Source organism: Amborella trichopoda, chromosome 7 (genome assembly GCF_054954075.1).
Source record: "Amborella trichopoda isolate Santa Cruz 75 chromosome 7, AtrichopodaSantaCruz75HAP2 v2.0, whole genome shotgun sequence".
Lineage (NCBI taxonomy): Eukaryota > Viridiplantae > Streptophyta > Magnoliopsida > Amborellales > Amborellaceae > Amborella > Amborella trichopoda.
Window position 1 is genome coordinate 39,973,670 of NC_142342.1, and position 19,360 is coordinate 39,993,029.

Here is a 19,360-nt window from a genome sequence, read left to right on the forward strand (position 1 = left end):
AATTGGCTATAATCAATGTTTTGTCTAGTCCTACTACCCATTTTTAACCAGTTTGATTGTCGAAGAATTGTCAACCGTTGTTCTTTTGCAATACAATATATTTTATAACATTATTTTATTTTAAAATCCATATAACTAATTCAACCGGTAGCTTCACATGTTTTAACTATAGTAAAAATACACAAAGAAACTATCTATTGTCTAAGGGTGGCAATAGACCCTGACCGGATATAGGACCCGAGGGATAGACTCGATCCGAATTCAGGTATAGGTCTAAAAATTGGACCCAGCATGTTGGGTACATGTCCAAATCTTGGATCCGAATACTATTTGGGTCCGAGTTCAGATACGGGTCACCATTCGGGTCCGGTTGGGTCCAAGTTCGGGTCCAGTAATATTTTCTGCCTTCAATTGGTTCCAAGTCCAGGTCCCACACTATATTTTAAGTCCGGGTCCGGGTCCGGGTCCAGCTGGCCGAACCCAGATCCGTTGCCAACCCTACGGCGGTATTGTGTGGTGCAGTAATCTCTCTCTATCCTCCGTTGCTTTTTTTAATTTCTATTCGAAATTTTTTCCCCTTCTCACTCCCTCTATTACTTTACTTGCGATTCTCTCTTTTAATAATTTATATTTCTATGTAATAATATTTCATCTCCTAATAATCTCTCTGTTGAATTGTCTTACTCTTGTGTAATAAGTAAACTTGAAAAATAACTTCCTTGTTACTTTAGGACGGCATCTCTCGTTCTAACACCACATTTGTGTCTCTCAAGCCTCTCTCTTCACTCGCTTCACTCCGTCTTGCCTTGTAATGGAAGCGGTGAAGCTTACTGGTTAGGCTCTCACCTGCGCTTCCTCCGCCGTGATTCTTCAAATCTCTCGGATTTCCAACAAGATCAGAGGTGAGTTCGAATTCGCTATTGATTTCTTGAATTTTTCTCTCGTATTGTTGTTTATGGGCAGATTGTTTTGCTTTGAATTTCCCCAAATCCTGGAGGAGAGAAGTTCTAGGGTTTTGTAAGCTGTGTTTTTGTGCTGTGTGGAGAAACTAGGGTTTCGGGCGATGGTTTTGTGTGTGAAGAGAGCTAGGGTTGTTGGGAGGATTGAGTTTGTTTTGCATTTTGGTGGGGTATGGTGGAGATCCGATCTAGAACTATGTACTATAGAGATAGAGGTTCTGGGCTATGGGCCCATTGAATTTCGGTCATGGGTGCGTATCAGGCCAGAGATTTGATCTCTGTGTGTGTGTGTGTGTGAGAGAGAGAGAGAGAGAGAGAGAGAGAGAGAGAGAGAGAGAGAGAGAGAGAGAGAGAGAGAGAGAGAGAGAGAGAGAGAGAGCGTCTATGATTTGTGCTGTTGAATTTCGGATGCAGTAGGGATGCTTTACTAACGAGGGTTTTGAACTTGCTATCATGTTCTGATTTGTGACTAAGGTGCAGAAACCCATGAAAAAATTAATTAGAATGTATTACATTTTATGTGTTGTTTTAGCAGATGCTTTTTTCCAATTTACATTTGAGGTGACTCAAAACTGACATTTTCTTACGTTACAATGATTATAGCTCTATTTAATATCTAGGAACTGGTTGTAGTTATGAACCTGATAAAATACTGATTCCATCCATGGTTTTACATTTTATGTGTTGTTTTTAGCTGATTATGCTTTTCTCCAATTTACACTTGAGGTGACTCAAAACTGACATTTTCTTATGTTACAATGATTTTAGTTCTATGCAATATCTAGGAATTTGGTTGTAGTTATGAACCTGATAAAATACTGATTTCATCTATGATTTAGGGTTCATATATTATATATTTAAGTTGAGGTGATTCTGTTTTGTTTCTAAGCAGAATAGATTTGATGCAGTAACTGACCAATTGAGAGGTGTTTAAATTTGATGCATTGTGAAAGTTTGTCAGCAAAGATTTTTATCAGTGTGGAATTCTGAACTTCATAATGTTTGTAAATAAATTTGCAAAACCATGACATGTGTGTAATTTATTGTAGCTTGATTATCGTTGTACCTGAGAAAATACGGATTCTAGTCGTGAATTTATTAGTGAATTTCCAGGGGAAAATTGTTTAGGACCCTTATTTTTAGATGTACTTTATTCTCTTCTTATAATTGATAATGGTGCTCACTGATTTCTGACTCATAGGGTTCTGATTCTCAAGTCTTGAATTCATGAGTTTTTTATTTAAATATATATTTTTTTGGCTGAATCAAGAAGTGATAGAATTGGACAATGCTTTGTGCCCTTTTTTTTTTCCAAATGAGCCGTTTTTTCCAATTTGAGCTTTAAGGATTAGTCTGTGCAATGTTTATAGAATAAGTCCTGTCTGTTTTCTCCTTCCTCTCTTGAATCAGTCTTTTTTTGTTTATGTGTTTGTCATCATTATCATTGTCTTAGTTGTTATAATTCAATGACGTTATCTATTGATTTTATATTGTAACTTCTCATCAAATAAGATATAATTGCATTGTTACTTGTGCCTGGGCTGTGAGGGCTGTCAGCCACATGGGTAGTTCAATGTGCTCATCAGCGCCTAATTGAACTTTAAAATCCTAAAACCCTTGACCACCCCTCTCTAGGAACCACCAAATTAGGGAAGCCAACTACCACTGTGTCTGATTTGATTATGTATTGATCATCATTATCATTGGAGTTGTGGCTTTCATCATCGTCATCGTCATCATCATCATCATCATCATCATCATTGGGAGATGGCATTTGTTGATTCTGTGATTCTGCCATATATATTTTTTTTCTTGTTGGCAGTTGGTTCTATCCCATAGGAAAGAAACTGTGGCTTGTTGGTTGTTGTGTTTTGCAGATGTTTTTCCGGCTAACTTGATGGCACTTCGAGTATCAAAAATAATTATTTCATCCTTATCTTATGAATGGGACTTTTTAAATCCAGCATGCAAATATGCTGTTTGTGTTATTGCGTATTCCAGAAGTGTCTTCTTGAATGTATGCAGAAACTACATTCTTCTGGCCATACTACATGCTGTATATGCAGAAACTACATTCTTTTGGTCAATACCATGTGCTGTTTATTTATGATTTATTATCAGTATTCATCAACTTTTTGAAATGTTTTTGCAATGTCGACTTGCAGGTCAATCCATTGCAATTTTTCTTATCAACAACTGGATAGAATCTCGGTTATAAACTGTTCCATGATGAGCAGACTTCCTACTTGGAACTCCCACTTTTTAGTGGCGTCTGTCCATGTGACCAGCATGTACATATGTTTGGGAAGAGCTGGCATTAATGTCTAGTCCTTCTTGCTCTGTAATCTTGGCATGATTGGTGTATGTGATGATATTTCTATGGGGTTGTGGACTAGAATTGACTTAATTAAAGAGATAGAGAGAAAATTGGACTTTGGTGGTTGACCAAAGGAGCTTGTGGTGAAGGAAACTACTGAGGCATCATTTGTATGGTAACTTGTGTGTTAACATTAAGAAAATATATTTAGTTGGATAATTTCAGTATGCCTTCATGGTGGGGCAGATCTTCTTCCAAAGAGGTTAAGAAGAAATCAAGCAAGGATTTATTTGATTCTTTGCTTTTTCGTAAATTGAGGACTCCATCTGATGAAAAGGGAAGTTTCAGATCTAGCAGAGGCTCTCGTAGGCGTAGTATTGACACAACTTCAGAAAGGGGCTCTGGATCCCGAGCTCAATCGAGGTCTCCATCCCCTTCAACACAAGTATCTAGGTGTCAAAGTTTTGCAGAGAGGCCACATGCTCAGCCACTTCCACTTCCTTCTGTGAAATCTTCATTAATAAGTCGCACAGAATCAGGAATCAGTGTTTCACAATCAGTTCGTAGCAAATGTGGAAAGACCATCTCTTGCTTGCCTCTTCCTCTGCCTGAGAGGATTTTGAATAGGCCTGATGCTTCAGATGTTGATGGTGGTATAGGGACTGCATCCATTTCCAGTGATTGCTCTGTTGATAGTGAAGATGGGGTGGATCCCCACCATCATATTGGATTTGGTCATCTCAGTCCCAAGGTTCTTGACCCTGAATTTGGCGGCAGGACTATTGCGACCAGTCCCATCAACTCAAGGTACATCAAGTTGTTGTTTGATTGGATTTTGATACATATCTTGAAGTACTATGCCTATCATGTATTATGGAAAATCAGGAATCTTCATATATATAATTCATTATGGGAACCCATGGTCCTTTGGGATCTTCGTATATACACAGGAGAGAGAGAGAGAGAGAGAGAGAGAGAGAGAGAGAGCATTTTGGATCATCTCATTGTCTGGTGCTTGTGGGTCCACTCCCTCTCCTTTGTGGATCATTTTTTTGAACAGTGCTGACACGGTTCATTATGCTTTTTCATACTCCTTTGGATCCATGTTTCAGGTACATCCAGTTGTTATTTGATTGGATTTTGATACATAGCTTGAAGTATGCTATGCCTATCATGTATTATGGAAAATCATGGTCCTTTGGAATCTTCATATACATAATTCATGATTGGAATCCATGGTCCTTTGGGATATTCATATATACATGAGAGAGAGAGAGAGAGAGAGACCATTTTGGATCATCTCATTGTCTGGTACTTGTGGGTCCACTCCCCCCTCTCCATCATCGTGCATCATTTCGTTGAACAGTGCTAACGGCATTGATTATACCTTTTCATACTCCTTTCGTTCTATGCTTTCTTCCTCTGTGTGCATGCGAGAGAGAGAGAGAGAGAGACCATTTTGGGTCATCTCATTTTCTGGTGGCGGTGGCCTGGTGGGTCCACTCCCTCTCCACTGTGGATCATTTTTTTGAACAGTGCTGACACTGTTCATTATGCTTTTTCATACTCCTTTGGATCCATGGTTTCTTTCTGTTATGTTACACTTCTGTCGGATTTCCTTATGAATTGATTTTATGTTTCTTTAGCTTTTCATTTTCCAAGAAGCAAAAGTAAAATCTCACTTAGCTAAGGACCCTTTGGTTTTTTCAACTTAAATTTTAAGATGTCTTTCAGAACTTTTCAAACCGTCTGGACAAAATGAAAATAAGACGCCTCTAACCCGTTATCTTAACTGAGAACGCAGAGTAGGAATGTGGATGGGAGCACCCCTTGAAATGATGTCAATGCCTTTTTGAGTTGCACGATGTTTAAATGGCCAACCGCATATCATTGAAGAGTGCTAAATTCCTTTTGATAATGTTTCTGTCCTTTTTTTTTTTTCCCTCCCCCAAATTCATGTTGCTTTCAATCTCTGTAAGGATCGGAATGCATTTGACTGTTGTGTGGCTTTAAAAGGCAAGGTCATGCCATTTGAGGGTATTCTCATTTGGTGGTTTGATTCTTTGTTTTATTTGAATTTCTATTCCAGTTGCTTTCCGTTGTTTCAGCAAAGAAAGCAGGGACTTCTATTTTATAATTTTTCTCTTTCTTGATTCAAATGCTTGAACTGCTTTAACATTTAGAGTCTCTTTCTTAAGTGCCCTACATTCAAGTCACTCCCCTATGCTCAGCCCAAAGAACTCAAGAGAGATGCTGAAGCCGTCTACCCAACTGCCCAACAACCAAAGTCTCTCAACATCACCAAAGCGAGGACCCTTTACCACACTTGAGCACCCGCCAAACTTACAGATTCCCCACTATGGTGCATTTGCAAGTGCTCCTGACAGTTCATTATCAAGCCCATCTAGAAGTCCAATGAGAGTGTTTGGCTCTGAACAGCATCCAAATCGTGGGTTTTGGGCAACAAAACCTTACCCAGATGCAGGTCCTTTTGGATCGGGTCATTGCTCGAGCCCTGGTTCTGGTCAAAATTCAGGGCATAATTCAATGGGAGGAGATATATCAGGGCAATTATTTTGTCAGCACAGTAGGGGTAGTCCAGAGTGTTCACCGATACCAAGCCCTAGGATGACTAGCCCTGGTCCAAGCTCAAGGGTACACAGTGGTGCTGTCACCCCTCTCCATCCACGAGCTGGAGGTGCAGGGCCTGAATCACCAAGCAGTTGGCCTGAAGAGGGAAAACACCAATGCCATCGTTTACCTTTGCCCCCTTTGACAATATCAACTCCTTCTCCTTTTTCCCCATCAAGCTCGATGGCTGCTGGTTCATCTCCGCTTCCACGAAGCCCTGGAAAAGCTGAGAATCCTCCGAGTCCTGGTTCAAGGTGGAAGAAAGGGAAGTTGCTTGGAAGGGGCACATTCGGGCATGTTTATCTTGGTTTCAACAAGTAAGCATCTCAACTGTGTTATATTATTGTAGGAAGCTCTTACCTCTATTTGATCTAAGGAAAGGTATACTATATTCCAGTGTACAATGGATAACCGTCACACTTTAGGGGTTATGATCTTTTCTGGTTGTCCTACTCTCTTTCCATGTTTCATTGGTTGGTGATAACCTGGGGGGCCATGGCTTTCCATAGTCATTTGCTTATAGTTATCTTGATCTTACTTCGAGTTTATCAGATATTGGTTATTGTGAAATGTTAAACTGTGAATGCATAAATGACCCCTGCGGTTTTTATTAACCTTGTTACCTTTGGTCTTTTACTCAAAACTTTAGGTTATATGATATTTTTCAAAAGATGTTCTTTTACTTCTGTAATCTGTGATGAAGCAGTTGGAGTGGTACACCTTTCTGATTGGCATGCGCTTCTTTTACATTGGTGATTCATTGAAATTAGAAATAAACAACAAAACATTGACACTTGGTTTCTTACTTTGTGTAAACCTTTTTTTCTTTTTTGCTAGTTTAATATTTTCGTAAGCATGTACTCATGAAACATTTATGGATGCTCTTTCTTTTGTGCGTGGTGCTGGCCTTACCTTAGTTTTTGATTTGCAGTGAGAGTGGTGAAATGTGTGCAATGAAAGAAGTCACGCTATTCTCAGATGATTCAAAGTCAAAGGAAAGTGTTAAACAGCTAGCACAGGTGGCTCCTTGAATCATTGTCTATCTTCTTTTGAAGCTAGTTATATGGGTTTTCAGTTCTCGAAAATTTCAGTGTAATTATTATTTTCATTGCCTTATATGGATATGATTTCTTTATTCATTTTTTTCTTTGTTTGACTTGTACCAATACTCGCAGGAAATTGCTCTTCTCAGTCGCTTGCGGCATCAGAACATAGTGCAATATTTTGGTTCTGAAACAGTATGCCTTCTTGCTTTTTCTATGATCTATGATAATCCCCTTTATATAATTGCAGATCTTTTGCAATGTAGTGCATTTATTGATTCTCCAAACACGCATGATCATCTTTTGTCTTTCTTGTTACTTCTTATTTATCATTTTACTTTGTTGATGGATGGCATGGAATTTGAGAGTGTTTAAGATATTTATTTTATTGTACACAACTGTACACTAGAAGTCCAGTTTTCATGGTTTGATTATTGCACCTTATAGTCTATAGATTCTAGAACTGAGATGCTTTATAAATCTCAATGTAGGAATTTTGAATTTACAGTTCATCTTTAGATCAATATTCATGAAAAAGAACAAATGAGTGAGACACTGACACATACTCCCAGAGTAGATAGTATTTCGTGATTATGATGTTCTTGTATCCAGTGTTACATTCATGCCGCTGCCTAGTTAGTTTATTAATATATTCAAAATGATCTCTCTTGAATATTTGAGCTGGGACATGATAACTGATGAGTTAATTATGAATGCCAAGTTGGTAGCATACAAAATGACAGATTAGTTTTGACTTAATTTTCTCATGTTTATTTAAGGATGTATTTGTTCATAATACATTGATCCCTAGGTTTGTTCAAAATCTCATCTGAATGATGTTTGAAGGGTCCAGGCCCCTTGTGGGGGTTTAGCTTTTGGATGGTTTGCATGCGTAGTATTTTGATGATTGACTGCCTTAAGGTATGCAGATTGCTAATTTATGACAAGCTGAGGGAACGGCAAGCCACCTCCTTATTCATTGTAGCTGTGCTATGGCCACACGTGCCTATGTTATTACCCTCTTTGGCACGCAATGGATGACCCCAACTTCTGTGGAGGACCTAATGGTGTGGTGTCTCTGTGGCAATCCTGCCTAGGGGCGGGGAGTTCTGGCGATTTGAGTGTTTTATCCACTATGTGGTGTATTTGGAAAGAGTGAAATGGTTGTATTTTCAGAGGTCAAAGGGTGCACAAGTTGTTCCTCAAGGAGGGGACTAGGAATATGGTGATAGCCTGGGCTTTGCTTTGACAGTTTGACCTGAATTCCAAGGTTTCAGGGCCATTGACCTGGTTGATGGTCAGAAGATTTGGCCTTGTCAGGTCCATCATTGTCAACCCAGGACAGTTTGGGTTGCTCTGAGGAAGTGCATTATCAAGCTAACGTTTGATGGTTGTTTACGGGGCAATTTGGGAACTAGTAGGATATTTAGGAAACTTCAGAGCAATGAGAGCCCATTGGGTATATGTGATTCTAGACTTTTCCAAATAGGGGATCAATTAGTAGTGGAGGGGTGGTTGTTTGAATGTCGTAAGATGGTCACATGGTGTCCTCTATTTTGTGGATGATAGCTATAATATTTGGTGAGATCTTTGACATTTGTGACACTAATGTTCCAAACAATGCTGGACGGCACGTAGGCGGCTGCCTAAATTTTTGGGCGGCCCAAGATTTTTTTTTCTTCAAGTTGTCCAAAATTTCTAAGAGAAATGTGGTTTTTTTTTGTAGTTTTTTTCACTCTAAAAACGTCACAAAAGGGGTTTAGGTCACATGTGAACCTAAAACCCCCCCCCTCCCTATTGGAGGGACAAAGATGAAAATACCCCTCCACAAGGGGCATTTTCGCCCCTGGGCAGGTGCAGTCCCTGGGCATCCCCAAGGGCTAGGTGGGGACCCAGCGCCCAGAAGGGCTTCATCGCCCTGGCCCGCCTAGGTGAGCCATTTTTTGAAACAATGTGACACTAAGAATTTAACCTTTGTGTACATTCTTAGGGAGCTGACCAGGAGACTGATTCCGTCATTTATTAAAGGTCCTTCAAGAGGCACTTTATGTTGACACCTCGCTGTTGGAATCTTGAGATGTCTTGAAATAGCTTGACCTTTGTTTTATATTTTTGAGTTCCTATGCGATTTTATTTTGGTAATAAAAATTTTCATTGATGATAAAAAAGAATGTGGAGCACTAGGAAGAATATTTATTTACAAAGATTTTATGGGAACTATAGCAATTAACACTTTTGCAAACTTCTTATTTGTGAAAAGTTTTATCCCATGATGAATGATTTAGTTCCATTAATTTGCTCCTCAGGCATAGCCACTTCAGAGCAACTAGTCAGCAATTTTACCCATTGACTGTTGCGGTCCAAGGGATGTTATGTTGAATGTTTATAACATCAGAAATAATCCATCAGTAGAGTATGCCTTGACTTTCACATGTTTCATAGTAATATGAATATTCACAATTTCTTGGGACGGGTCTTATTTTTTTTTCTTTTCCAAATTACAAACTAGTCATAAATTTAGTTATCTTTATAATGTCATAACATAATCATATTATTTTTCTCCTTGTTTTTTTTTTTGGGGGCAAGTTGGTAGCAACTAGCAAGTACTACTTTTGAAATGGTTGAATCACAAATATATCGACATAACATGTGCTTTTAAAAGGTTAACTATCAAAAAAGAAGAAAATGGCATGTGCTTTTAGGGTACTAACAGCTGCACAATTTGATTTTCTAAATTGTGAGTTCTATCTGATGATGTTGATTTTGTGTCAAATGAATGGTGGGGATGATGCTCCATTTCATTTGAACTGTTAATGGTTGTGTAACTTTGATTTTTCTGTTCGATTAAAAGGGCTAGTACATACTCTTTTTTGAATTGTAAGGCTAGTACATTCTGCTGCATTCATTTCCCTTTGCATCATTATTGGAAAATGTATTAGAAAAATTTCTTCTAGGAATTGCAACATTGTGGTATGCTTAGAACTGTTTGTTTCTTTTTTCTTGCTTCAATGTGTTGATGTTATATATCTGTTTTCTGAGCAGAAAGATGATAAGCTCTACATTTACCTTGAGTATGTTTCTGGTGGTTCTATTCATAAACTTCTTCAAGAGTATGGCCAGTTTGGGGAACCTGTGATCCGCAGCTATACTCAACAAATCCTTTCAGGCTTGGCATATTTGCACAATAAAAATACTGTCCATAGGTGAATATACTTATGGTATCATCATCAATACTAAATATGTATTATTTGTTGATGCAGAGCTTTCTGTGTTCTTGTTATGTGCTGCGTCCTTTAAGTTTTCATTAGTTACTTTTAATTTTGTATCATTGAGCTATATTTTCTCTGCAGGGACATTAAAGGGGCAAATATACTTGTGGATCCTAATGGTCGTGTGAAGCTGGCAGATTTTGGGATGGCAAAACATGTATGATGTTTCAAATGATATTTTCATATGGTGTCTATATACCCTAATATTCATGGCATTATCTGCATAGATGATTATTGCTTTCTCAAGAGAATTTGCTCATTGAAGTTTATGAAGCGTCTTTTGGTTTTGGTTCATCATGATTTGCTTATAGAAGTTTCTTTGGACTCTTGCTTGATTTATAAGTGGTTCCGGATTGTAATTTTTAACCAAGCATATTGCTCAGCTCATCATCAAATTTATATCTCTAAACTTGTGAAGTATATGTTCTTCCCTGGAAAGGTGTTGCATTAAACTCCTTTGTTTCCCTTGTCAGTTCAGGGACAGGAATAATGAATTAAAAGTTTGCCAAAAAATTCCTTTTTCTCACATTGTTGCCTGTGTAATAAATCTTCCTCCACAGAGGAGCTAGAGGGATTTTTCGCAATCCATGGACCTGTAGATCATCTAATTTCTTGTTTCCTTGATGGGATCCAGCTTTACACTACGCACGACAAATAGCTTTTGGTCAATCTGGCAGCAGGGGCGTGGCTTATATTAATTGACCTGGTCCCACTAAAGGGCCTGTGAAAATGAAAATCATGGGAAGGGGAAACCTAGTGATAGTGAGGGTTGCGTTTAATGTAAGAAGTTGAGGGGTATTTAAGTTGAGAGTGTTAGATGGGGGGCTGAGGTAGGGGATTTATCCATTCTAGTGCTCCTCGTGGACCTCCTTCCTTATTCATCAATTTAAGTACTTCAAGAAAAAAATGCATGTTTGGTCATGTCAGGTGATTGATGTCTGTCTTTTCCCTTAATTTGAAAGTGAGCTTTGGTTGTGGGGGTTTTTTATATGTGAGCTTTGGTTGTGGAGGGGTTCTGTATGTGACTGAATATCAGCATGAGAGACATATATCTTGGGCTAGCATTTGTTATGGGTTTTATTAAGCTTTAGATTTTCAACATATTAGCGATACACTTAAATACAGTCATGGTCACTTAGGAAGGGTCAGGGTAGGAAGTAGGTAATTGTTCGAAATCAAGTTATGTTACCATGCGCCAGCATATCAAGTTTATAATCCAAACCTGAGATATTGGTATTGATGCTAGTGGTTCATTGATAAGTTGTCAGGGTCATAGTAATTAGTTCTAAATATGCAGGTTGACCTGATTGTCTCAAATGTCTCTAAAGCTTGGAAGCCTTTGGCATACATGTGAGCATGTGTCTGCGCATAACTTGGTCTTCCATTAAATTTTCTTTCCACTACCCCATCTACAAAATATTTTATTTGATGCCATCATAGATATTGGATTTATCAAAAACAAGAGAAGAACTTCCACTATTCCCAGGGGAGAATACCTTTTTGTTACTGTCTTTGTTCTCTGAAGGTTGCTGAAACAACCGTATCTCTACAAAAGAGAAGGGGGAAATTACATCCCTCTTACCAAAATTAGGTGACCTTCAAGAAACCTGCAGCCCTTTCTATGCTATCGTACAAAACCCCTTCTCTTTTACTTTTTCTCCACCCACAGACCTGGCTTTAATTTTCTAGGACCAAAATCTTCCAACATACCTAATCTAAACTCTCTCTCTCTCTCTCTCTCTCTCTCTCTCTCTCTCCTCTGTGTGTGTGTGTGGATTTTGGCTCTCGTGGTTTTGGATTATTAGATTATAGTTTCTCAATTCATAGCTTTTAAGATTTTGGGGTTTACAGATTAGGTTTTTGATAATAATTCAGGATTATTATATGATAGTTTCTCAAATCATAGCTTTTAAGATTTCGGGGTTTACAGATTAGGTTTTTGATAATTTCTATGAGAAAATAATTGTCCTTGCTTTTGCTTTTCTTGTTCGCAAAATTTACAACTGTAAGGGATCATTAGTTTTTCTCTGGAACCTTTCGGGCAGGCAATCTTCTACAGTTTCAAATTACCGATAAATAGGCATGCGTTACTCCTGAGTTTTAATGGAAACTCTGAAGATATGTTGAAGAAAAGCAGCTGGGTCTGGTTTTCTATTGCGGTTTTACATTTTAGGGTTTATTATATATTTTGTAGCAGAAATGATTCCCCCTTTTCTCTTTAAGAAACTTTAATGAGTGTTGATCTTTTCATTTTCTGTGAAATACTCAATTAAGTTTTTTGGGTTTTGATCTCTCATTGGGGGGCAATCTTCTATCCTGAAGTCTCTCTGAGATGAAGTGTTGATGCAATGTTAATAACAAGGTGGCCTGGCCTATTGATCTCTTCTTAACTGTTACTCTTGTCTCTTCAGGTGATTTTGAATTCTCCTGTTCCCATTGTGGGTGATGATGGTTTTCAGAGCATCACCACCACTTTGCAATAGGAAAAGACTGAGTGACTTCCTTGTGGCCTTGGCCTATTTCTTGATCTCCCACTTGCTCTCTCACTTAATGATATGTTTAACTGGGTTTCTTTTTTGATGGGTGAAAGTGAGATAAAGGTTTCCTAGGAGGAAGACCAAGAAACTAGATAGGGAAATGGGAAGGAATAGAAAGAAAACGGAATCGCGTTGGCATGTTTGTATGCTTATGTGATCAGAAAATCGTGCAATTGCCACACCATTATATCCCACTTTGGTTGAGCTGTCAAAGTTATTGATACCAATACGTGAATCGATAGTGGTCTAAATAACAGGGAGATGGGGTGTGAAGGTTTTGGGATCTGATTCAGTTCTTGGATCAGCTAGCAATTGTGAGTTCATTTGGACTGGTTCAGTTGCAGACATTACAATGCCGATGCATAGGGCCTCAAACTTCAAAGGGGGAACACCAGAAATGATTGATGCTTGGCATGCTATTCTTGTTTTGGTTCTTCCTGGTGAACCATGATAGTCAAAATAGTGAGACTAATGGAACTTTCCGTCTTCAAATGTAGAATAGCATGAAGGAAGGGCAGGAAAAAGAATATATAAAGATGTGAGGGTTGATATTGAGTGATACAGAAAATATTTGATGGGAGTTTTTTTGTCAGGGGTAATTTTTCTCCAGGAAATAAAAATAGAGCTTGTGAGAAGTTTGTCGAGAAGAAAAGGGTAAGGATTTGTTTGCAACTGATATAAGGCTGGGGTTTCTCGAAATGCAGCCTATGTTGAGCGGTTGAGTTGTAAATCCCACCCCCCCCTAAGAAAAAATAAAAAGGAAAAAAAGAAGAAATTTATTTTCTTTATTCCCCAAAAGGGAACTTCTTTGATATGACCATGTTCTTTCCATATTTTCAGGATCGTTTAGGCAGTTTACTTCTTTTATATGAATATTAGTATGTCCAAACAGAGACTTAGTCTTTTGCCGATCACCGCAATGGGAACAAGTTTTTGTATTGTACTTACCAGACATTCTTATGTAAAGTTTAATTTAAGATCATTCCTTCCACTTCTGAGTTTTCAAATCACGTTTTGGTTTTCCTATGTGTCATGGATCCTTCGACCTCTTCAATTTTTGTTGGAACTATGTTTTGGGGCATACCATAATTTGTGGTCTATTTTCTTATTGCAGATTACTGGATATTCATGTCCTTTGTCATTCAAGGGAAGCCCATACTGGATGGCGCCTGAGGTTATAAACTTGTTCAAAAAGATTTTCCATTTACATTTTCCCTGTGACTAGGTGTGGCTTCTTATATGCATTACTGTTTCAGGTCATAAGAAATGCAAATGGATGTAACCTTGCTGTTGATATATGGAGTCTTGGATGTACTGTTTTGGAGATGGCTACAACAAAACCACCCTGGAACCAGTATGAAGGGGTCAGTGATTAGGTTTTGGAACTTGCATCTTAATTTCATGCCTGATCATATATCTAGTAGGTTGTTTCTCTTGATCTTGAGAGTCTTAATTATAGTTGGAGAAACTATAACCCAGTATGAAAAGATTGTGGGCCACTGGGTCATTGCTGTCCGTTGAAGTGATAGATGGTGATGAATAGAGTGGGACCAACATTGTGATCATTTATTTTTCTGGTGGGTCCTTCTCTCTGTGCCCAACTTCCATCCCTTCAATGGACACCCATTCTAAATATCTCGTCTTTTGAATGTAGATAAGTTAAAAATGCTTCAAGAATATGTACTTTCTTCTCTACCTCATGTTAATTATAAGTTCAATGTGGAATTTATTTGATCTGTTTCTTTTGGTTATGTTTTTATTGCTCGCTGTACTAATATCAAAGATGCTTTTGACCTCTAGGTTGCCGCTATGTTTAAGATCGGTAACAGTAAGGAAATTCCAACCATACCCGATTTGCTCTCAGAGGAGGGCAAGGATTTTGTAAGGTGTTGTTTACAACGAAATCCTGCAGATCGTCCCACTGCTGCCCAGCTTCTTGAGCACCCATTTGTAAAAAATGCTGCTCCTTTGGCTAAACCCACTGTCAACCACGACCCTTCAGATCCAGCTAGTGGTGTCCCGAATGGAATGAGATCCCCGGTAAGAAGTACAAATTTTTTCTCCAAAGGGAAAGTATAGCATACTTATCCTGTTTACTGTGTATGATACACAGCTCGTATCCTCCATCTTCTCAAGATGGTTGCTGGAGACTAACTATAGTTCCTGTTGAGTGTCCATTGTTTGTACTCTGATTCATCTCAAGCAACCATCCTGAAAATGGATGGTTGATTACTTGCTATGTTTATACCATTCATAGGATGTAATTGTACAGGTTCCTTTTTTCTTAGGCTTCCATGTAATTTTTGTTTGTTTCTATAATCGTGTATAAGTTTTATTACTTGATTTCCTTTATTGCAATTTTGATATACAAAATGTTCATCTGCGTGAAATGGCTACATGAAACTTTGCTTCCCAGCTTCAACGTTTCTTTCATTGAGGAATGTTAAGGATTTCATGGTTTGCCTGTGTAATGCACTTCCCATGAGGCACAGAAACAATGTTGAATTGGGCCCTCCTCATGGTTTTCCGTATACACAGTTCAGAATTTGATAGCACCTAGCAATAGATTACGCTTTCCTATATGAGTGTTTGGTTTTTTGTTCTATATGGAATTTCTGTGCGTGTGTTTCTACATATATAGGTAATACTTTCCTCTATAACTCTTCCGTTGCCGACTTGGCATTGGGCTCATAAAATCTCCCTCCCTCTAAAAGAAAACCAGGTTCACCTCTCCTCTTCTCTCCTTCCCTTTTGTCTCTCCTACCAGGTCCTGCTCCCCTTTGTCTCTTTCACCCACTCTAGCCCCCTTAATTCTGTACCTGCCAGGAGGGGCTTGGGCTGGCAGGAGAGATGGATAGAGAGACAGGAAAACTTGTTTTTGGTGTGCGGATAAAGCGAGCAACGAGTGATGGGAGAGACAAAGGGATAGAGAAAGAGGCAAACTTTTCTTGTTGGTGTTTCCTTCTTTTGTTTTCTTTTTTTGTTTTTCTTCTTGTAGTTGTTGTTTGGCGGAGGGGGGAGATAGAGGGAGCCAAGACCGTGAGCACAGCTGCATGAGAATTGGGTTACCTTGTAGCCTTGCTACCCCTTCCCATCCAATCACTTGTGTCTGTGTACCCACTTGCTGCGAGTATCATGTTGTTGGGTTCATTGTGTATCTAACATGCTTGAAATGCCTGATTGTTTTTTTCTTGGGTAATTTGAATACCTGATTTGTTTCAAACACTATTTAGATTGAATACCTGAGCCGGAGTTCTGGTTTTTAACCACTGTTTGTTCATACATACTGTATGTATGTGATAATGAAACAATTCTTACCTTCAGCTCATTGAAACAAAATATGTTATTGAACTTATCCTTAATGTTCTGCGCAGGGTGTTGGGCATGCAAGAAACCTTTCCTCATTGGACATGGAAGGCATGGTCATCCAGCAGCCTAGAGGGGCAAAACCTTATCAACAATCCAGGTTGGTCACATCCTTTATGTTCATCTCTATTTTTTCTGCTAATAATTTTCCTCTTTTCAGAAGCTGCCTTTGTCGGAAGGAATAAAAGCGTGAAACAAATTCTTAAATGAAAAGAACAAGTGGATAACTGAGTCTGAATTAATTAATTACCACTCAAAAAGGATAAATTAATTAACCGTGTATGGTTTTATTCCCAAAAAAACAAAAAATAACCATATATGTTTTTTGTTCTTTTCAGACAATCATTTTAAATAAGTATGCAATGTATCTCATTTAAACAATGCATGTCTAATGAATTGATCTTAAGTACAATTTATGCTCACCTTTTATACACCATTTTGGCTTAGTGGAAGGGAGAGTTGTGTCTTAACCATTAGGTATTTGGTTTGTACGTTTACCTCAATAGTTATGTGCTTTTTGTTGTTGTTGTATTCTTGAGAGAGAGAGAGAGAGAGAGAGAGAGAGAGAGAGTGACTCTTAACTCCTTCATTCTTTATTGCAGTGACAACCAAATGCCTCGAAATGTATCATTACCAGTCTCACCAACCGGGAGCCCTCTCCTCCAATCACGATCCCCCCACCACATAAGCGGTCGGATGTCTCCCTCACCCATATCGAGCCCTATCGCCACATCAGGCTCCTCCACTCCCCTCACTGGCGGCAATGGTGCCATCCCTTTCCACCACATCAAGCAAACAACCTCCAACTACATGCATGAAGGCTATGGAAGTCTTCCTAGATCGCCAAACAACCTCTATCTCAATGGGACCTCCTATCATGACCCAAACCCTGACTTATTTAGGCCCGATTGCTCACCAGTCTTTGGAAATGCATTCCCACCTAGGTCGGTTCAATATACGGGTCAGGCTGCTTTGGCTCAGCATGTATCTCAGCAGCTCTTGAGGAACCCAACAAGCCCTAATCCCTCTGTAGATCAACGGTCAGGATCACCTTTACCAGGTCGATCTAATGGGCCCTGATTGGGGCTCTGTGGAGTTTTGAGGAGAGGGGTTTTCAAGAGCTTTGGGTCTTAGGCCGTGAGGTTGGGCATTTTCTTGTTCTTTTCTTTTGTTGTTTTAGTAACTAACAAAATGGATTTGTACAATAAGGGTCCAAAGTGGAAGGATTTGAAATAAGATTGGGGCGCTTTGTTTTGGGGGGGTGGGCTCAAGTCTGGCATTTTCCCTTTACTAGCCATTGGAGCTCCCTCTTTCTCTATGGTAAGTGCACTCTCTTTCGTTTTACTGTTGTGATTGTGCTAGTTACTTAGAAGTGAAGGATTTTGTTTTTAGGAAACATACTCAATATAAATGGGCTATGAAAACAGTCCCTTGGGGCTTTTCACTGTCTAGTGAACTGATGTCTTATGTTGGAGAGTCGGTGCCACGGTTGGGGGGTCATGACCAGCTCTGGTGGCCACCCTCTCTCCGTGACCATCCGATCTATCACTTCCCATGTATTGGGATTATTGGATTATCGTATATATCTTTGTTTTTTGGGAGAAAGTACCATACCAATGGCATGTTGCGTACGGTACACTTAGTGGGCTCTTGGTGTACCATAGAGTAAATACACTACGAGTGTATCCTATGGGTTATGGTATACTCGCCCTTTTTCCTTTTCATTCTTGTGTTTACAAGTCGAGTGTTCATGCCATTTACAATCAGTTGATTGACTAGGTTTATGAAAATTGAAATTTTGCAGGGGGTGTAACTCTCTCCCAGGAATTGCCTTTTATCTATATGGTGAGTGACTAAAGTACTCATTTACCCTTTGACCATGGCTGTAAATATTTCTTTATGGAGTATGTGAATCTCAAACTAAACTACACTTATGTCACTGTTCTAACTTCATTCATTAATAATGACACTAATATATAATGGAAAAAAGTAGATGGTTGACTAATTTGTCATTTTGGGTGGTTTACGGCTATCGAGACATCTAGGAAAAGTTTCTTGATTCTTTATATGTTCACAAGATGTTTTAAGTTTGACGTTGTGCTCTAGATTTTTTTGACACCTAATGCAGCTATTTTGTATTGCAAAATGATTTGTTAAAAAGGGAACTTGTTATTGTTTAGATGCTTTAACATTTACTGCCTCATGTGAGTTACTAAATACTCACCCTTTATCCCCATATTCTTCGTTCGATAAATGATATGGTGCTCTCCACGAAGTTGCTTATTATGGGGAGAGGGGCATGATAATGAATTTCACGTTGCTATGAGCAAGCTTAACAAACCCTTCTGAAAACTGCAATTATTCTTCGAGTAGAAAGTCTTTAACTTCTCTGTCTTTTTTCTTTTTCTTTGGTTCTGGAAAAAGGAGATGGCCCTTGAGTTTTGCTCTTATTTGAGTGTGGTTGAACTGCTATGTTGCAGGGCTATGGACAGGGCTCCAAATTATGTTCAAATTGAGAGAGATGTGGAAAGTTTCAACAGTTGGAGTGGGACAAAAAAAAACTGTATATTTATGTCACACAAGGAAATGAAAGAGTTAGTTGGAGGAGGTATGAATTTGATGGGTGCCACTTCATTTTTTTTTTTTTTTTTTCCATTTTTCTATTTATTTATTTTTTCTTTTTTTTTGGGGGGGCATTAGAGGCCACATTGTACAGGAGGTTGGAACATGAATTTTAGGATCTGGATTTTTGAGTCCTGGGGTTGACAATGGGTTCTTAGAAGTTGTAGTGTAAAAGGTGGCCTTTTGTAAGCTTATCCAATTTCTCTATAAATTGGAAGAAATGGAAAAGAAAGAAAGAAAATGAAACCCGATTTTCTAGCATTTCTACTTCTCGTTGATATTCAGTGAACACAGTATCCAGATATGAACTTTTGGGTTGGGGCATGCATGAACTGTTGACTTCAATGTTTACTACCTGAGGTATACTTATGATTCGATTTTAAAAATCTATCATCTCTGTCTGTCTGTCTCTCTCTCTCTCTCTCTCTCTTTCTCTCTCTTCCAAACATACGCACATAGGGTCGTTGGGATTGGCGGCAAAAGGCGATGTTGAGGATATGGAGGGAACAATCTGCAGTCTAAATGGGACGACTTACTCATTTTAAGCCCATTTGGATTAGAATTATGTGGGCAATAGTTTTATGACAAGTGGCTAAATGTGAGATCATCGTCGTCA

The 19,360-nt window shown here is 38.8% G+C and overlaps 1 protein-coding gene across 3 annotated transcripts; it reads left to right on the forward strand.

Annotated features, from left to right (window-relative positions):
* The first annotated feature begins 810 nt into the window (after positions 1–810).
* On the forward strand, positions 811–19,005 carry YDA (Protein kinase superfamily protein). Of its 3 annotated transcripts, none has more exons than XM_088871281.1 (14): positions 811–902; positions 3,125–4,083; positions 5,460–6,224; positions 6,839–6,926; positions 7,083–7,145; positions 9,993–10,153; positions 10,301–10,376; positions 13,871–13,930; positions 14,013–14,120; positions 14,557–14,796; positions 16,131–16,222; positions 16,725–17,442; positions 17,927–17,967; positions 18,603–19,005. In XM_088871281.1, the coding sequence occupies exons 2-12, from the start codon at positions 3,503–3,505 to the stop codon at positions 17,200–17,202; spliced, it is 2,712 nt and encodes a 903-aa protein (XP_088727407.1). In that variant the 5' UTR covers positions 811–902; positions 3,125–3,502; the 3' UTR covers positions 17,203–17,442; positions 17,927–17,967; positions 18,603–19,005. The 3 variants fall into 3 exon arrangements, with proteins under 3 accessions (XP_088727407.1, XP_006827575.1, XP_011624929.1); XM_006827512.4 differs by having other exon boundaries at positions 5,475–6,224; XM_011626627.3 differs by having other exon boundaries at positions 5,508–6,224.
* The last annotated feature ends 355 nt before the right edge of the window (positions 19,006–19,360 follow it).

Excerpts from the sequence above, each read along its gene's own strand:
- YDA (XM_088871281.1), top strand. The coding sequence starts at position 3,503 with ATGCCTTCATGGTGGGGCAGATCTTCTTCCAAAGAGGTTAAGAAGAAA. Across the intron at positions 7,146-9,992 it reads AATATTTTGGTTCTGAAACA|AAAGATGATAAGCTCTACAT; the intron begins GTATGCCTTCTT and ends TTTTCTGAGCAG. Across the intron at positions 10,377-13,870 it reads ATTTTGGGATGGCAAAACAT|ATTACTGGATATTCATGTCC; the intron begins GTATGATGTTTC and ends TTCTTATTGCAG.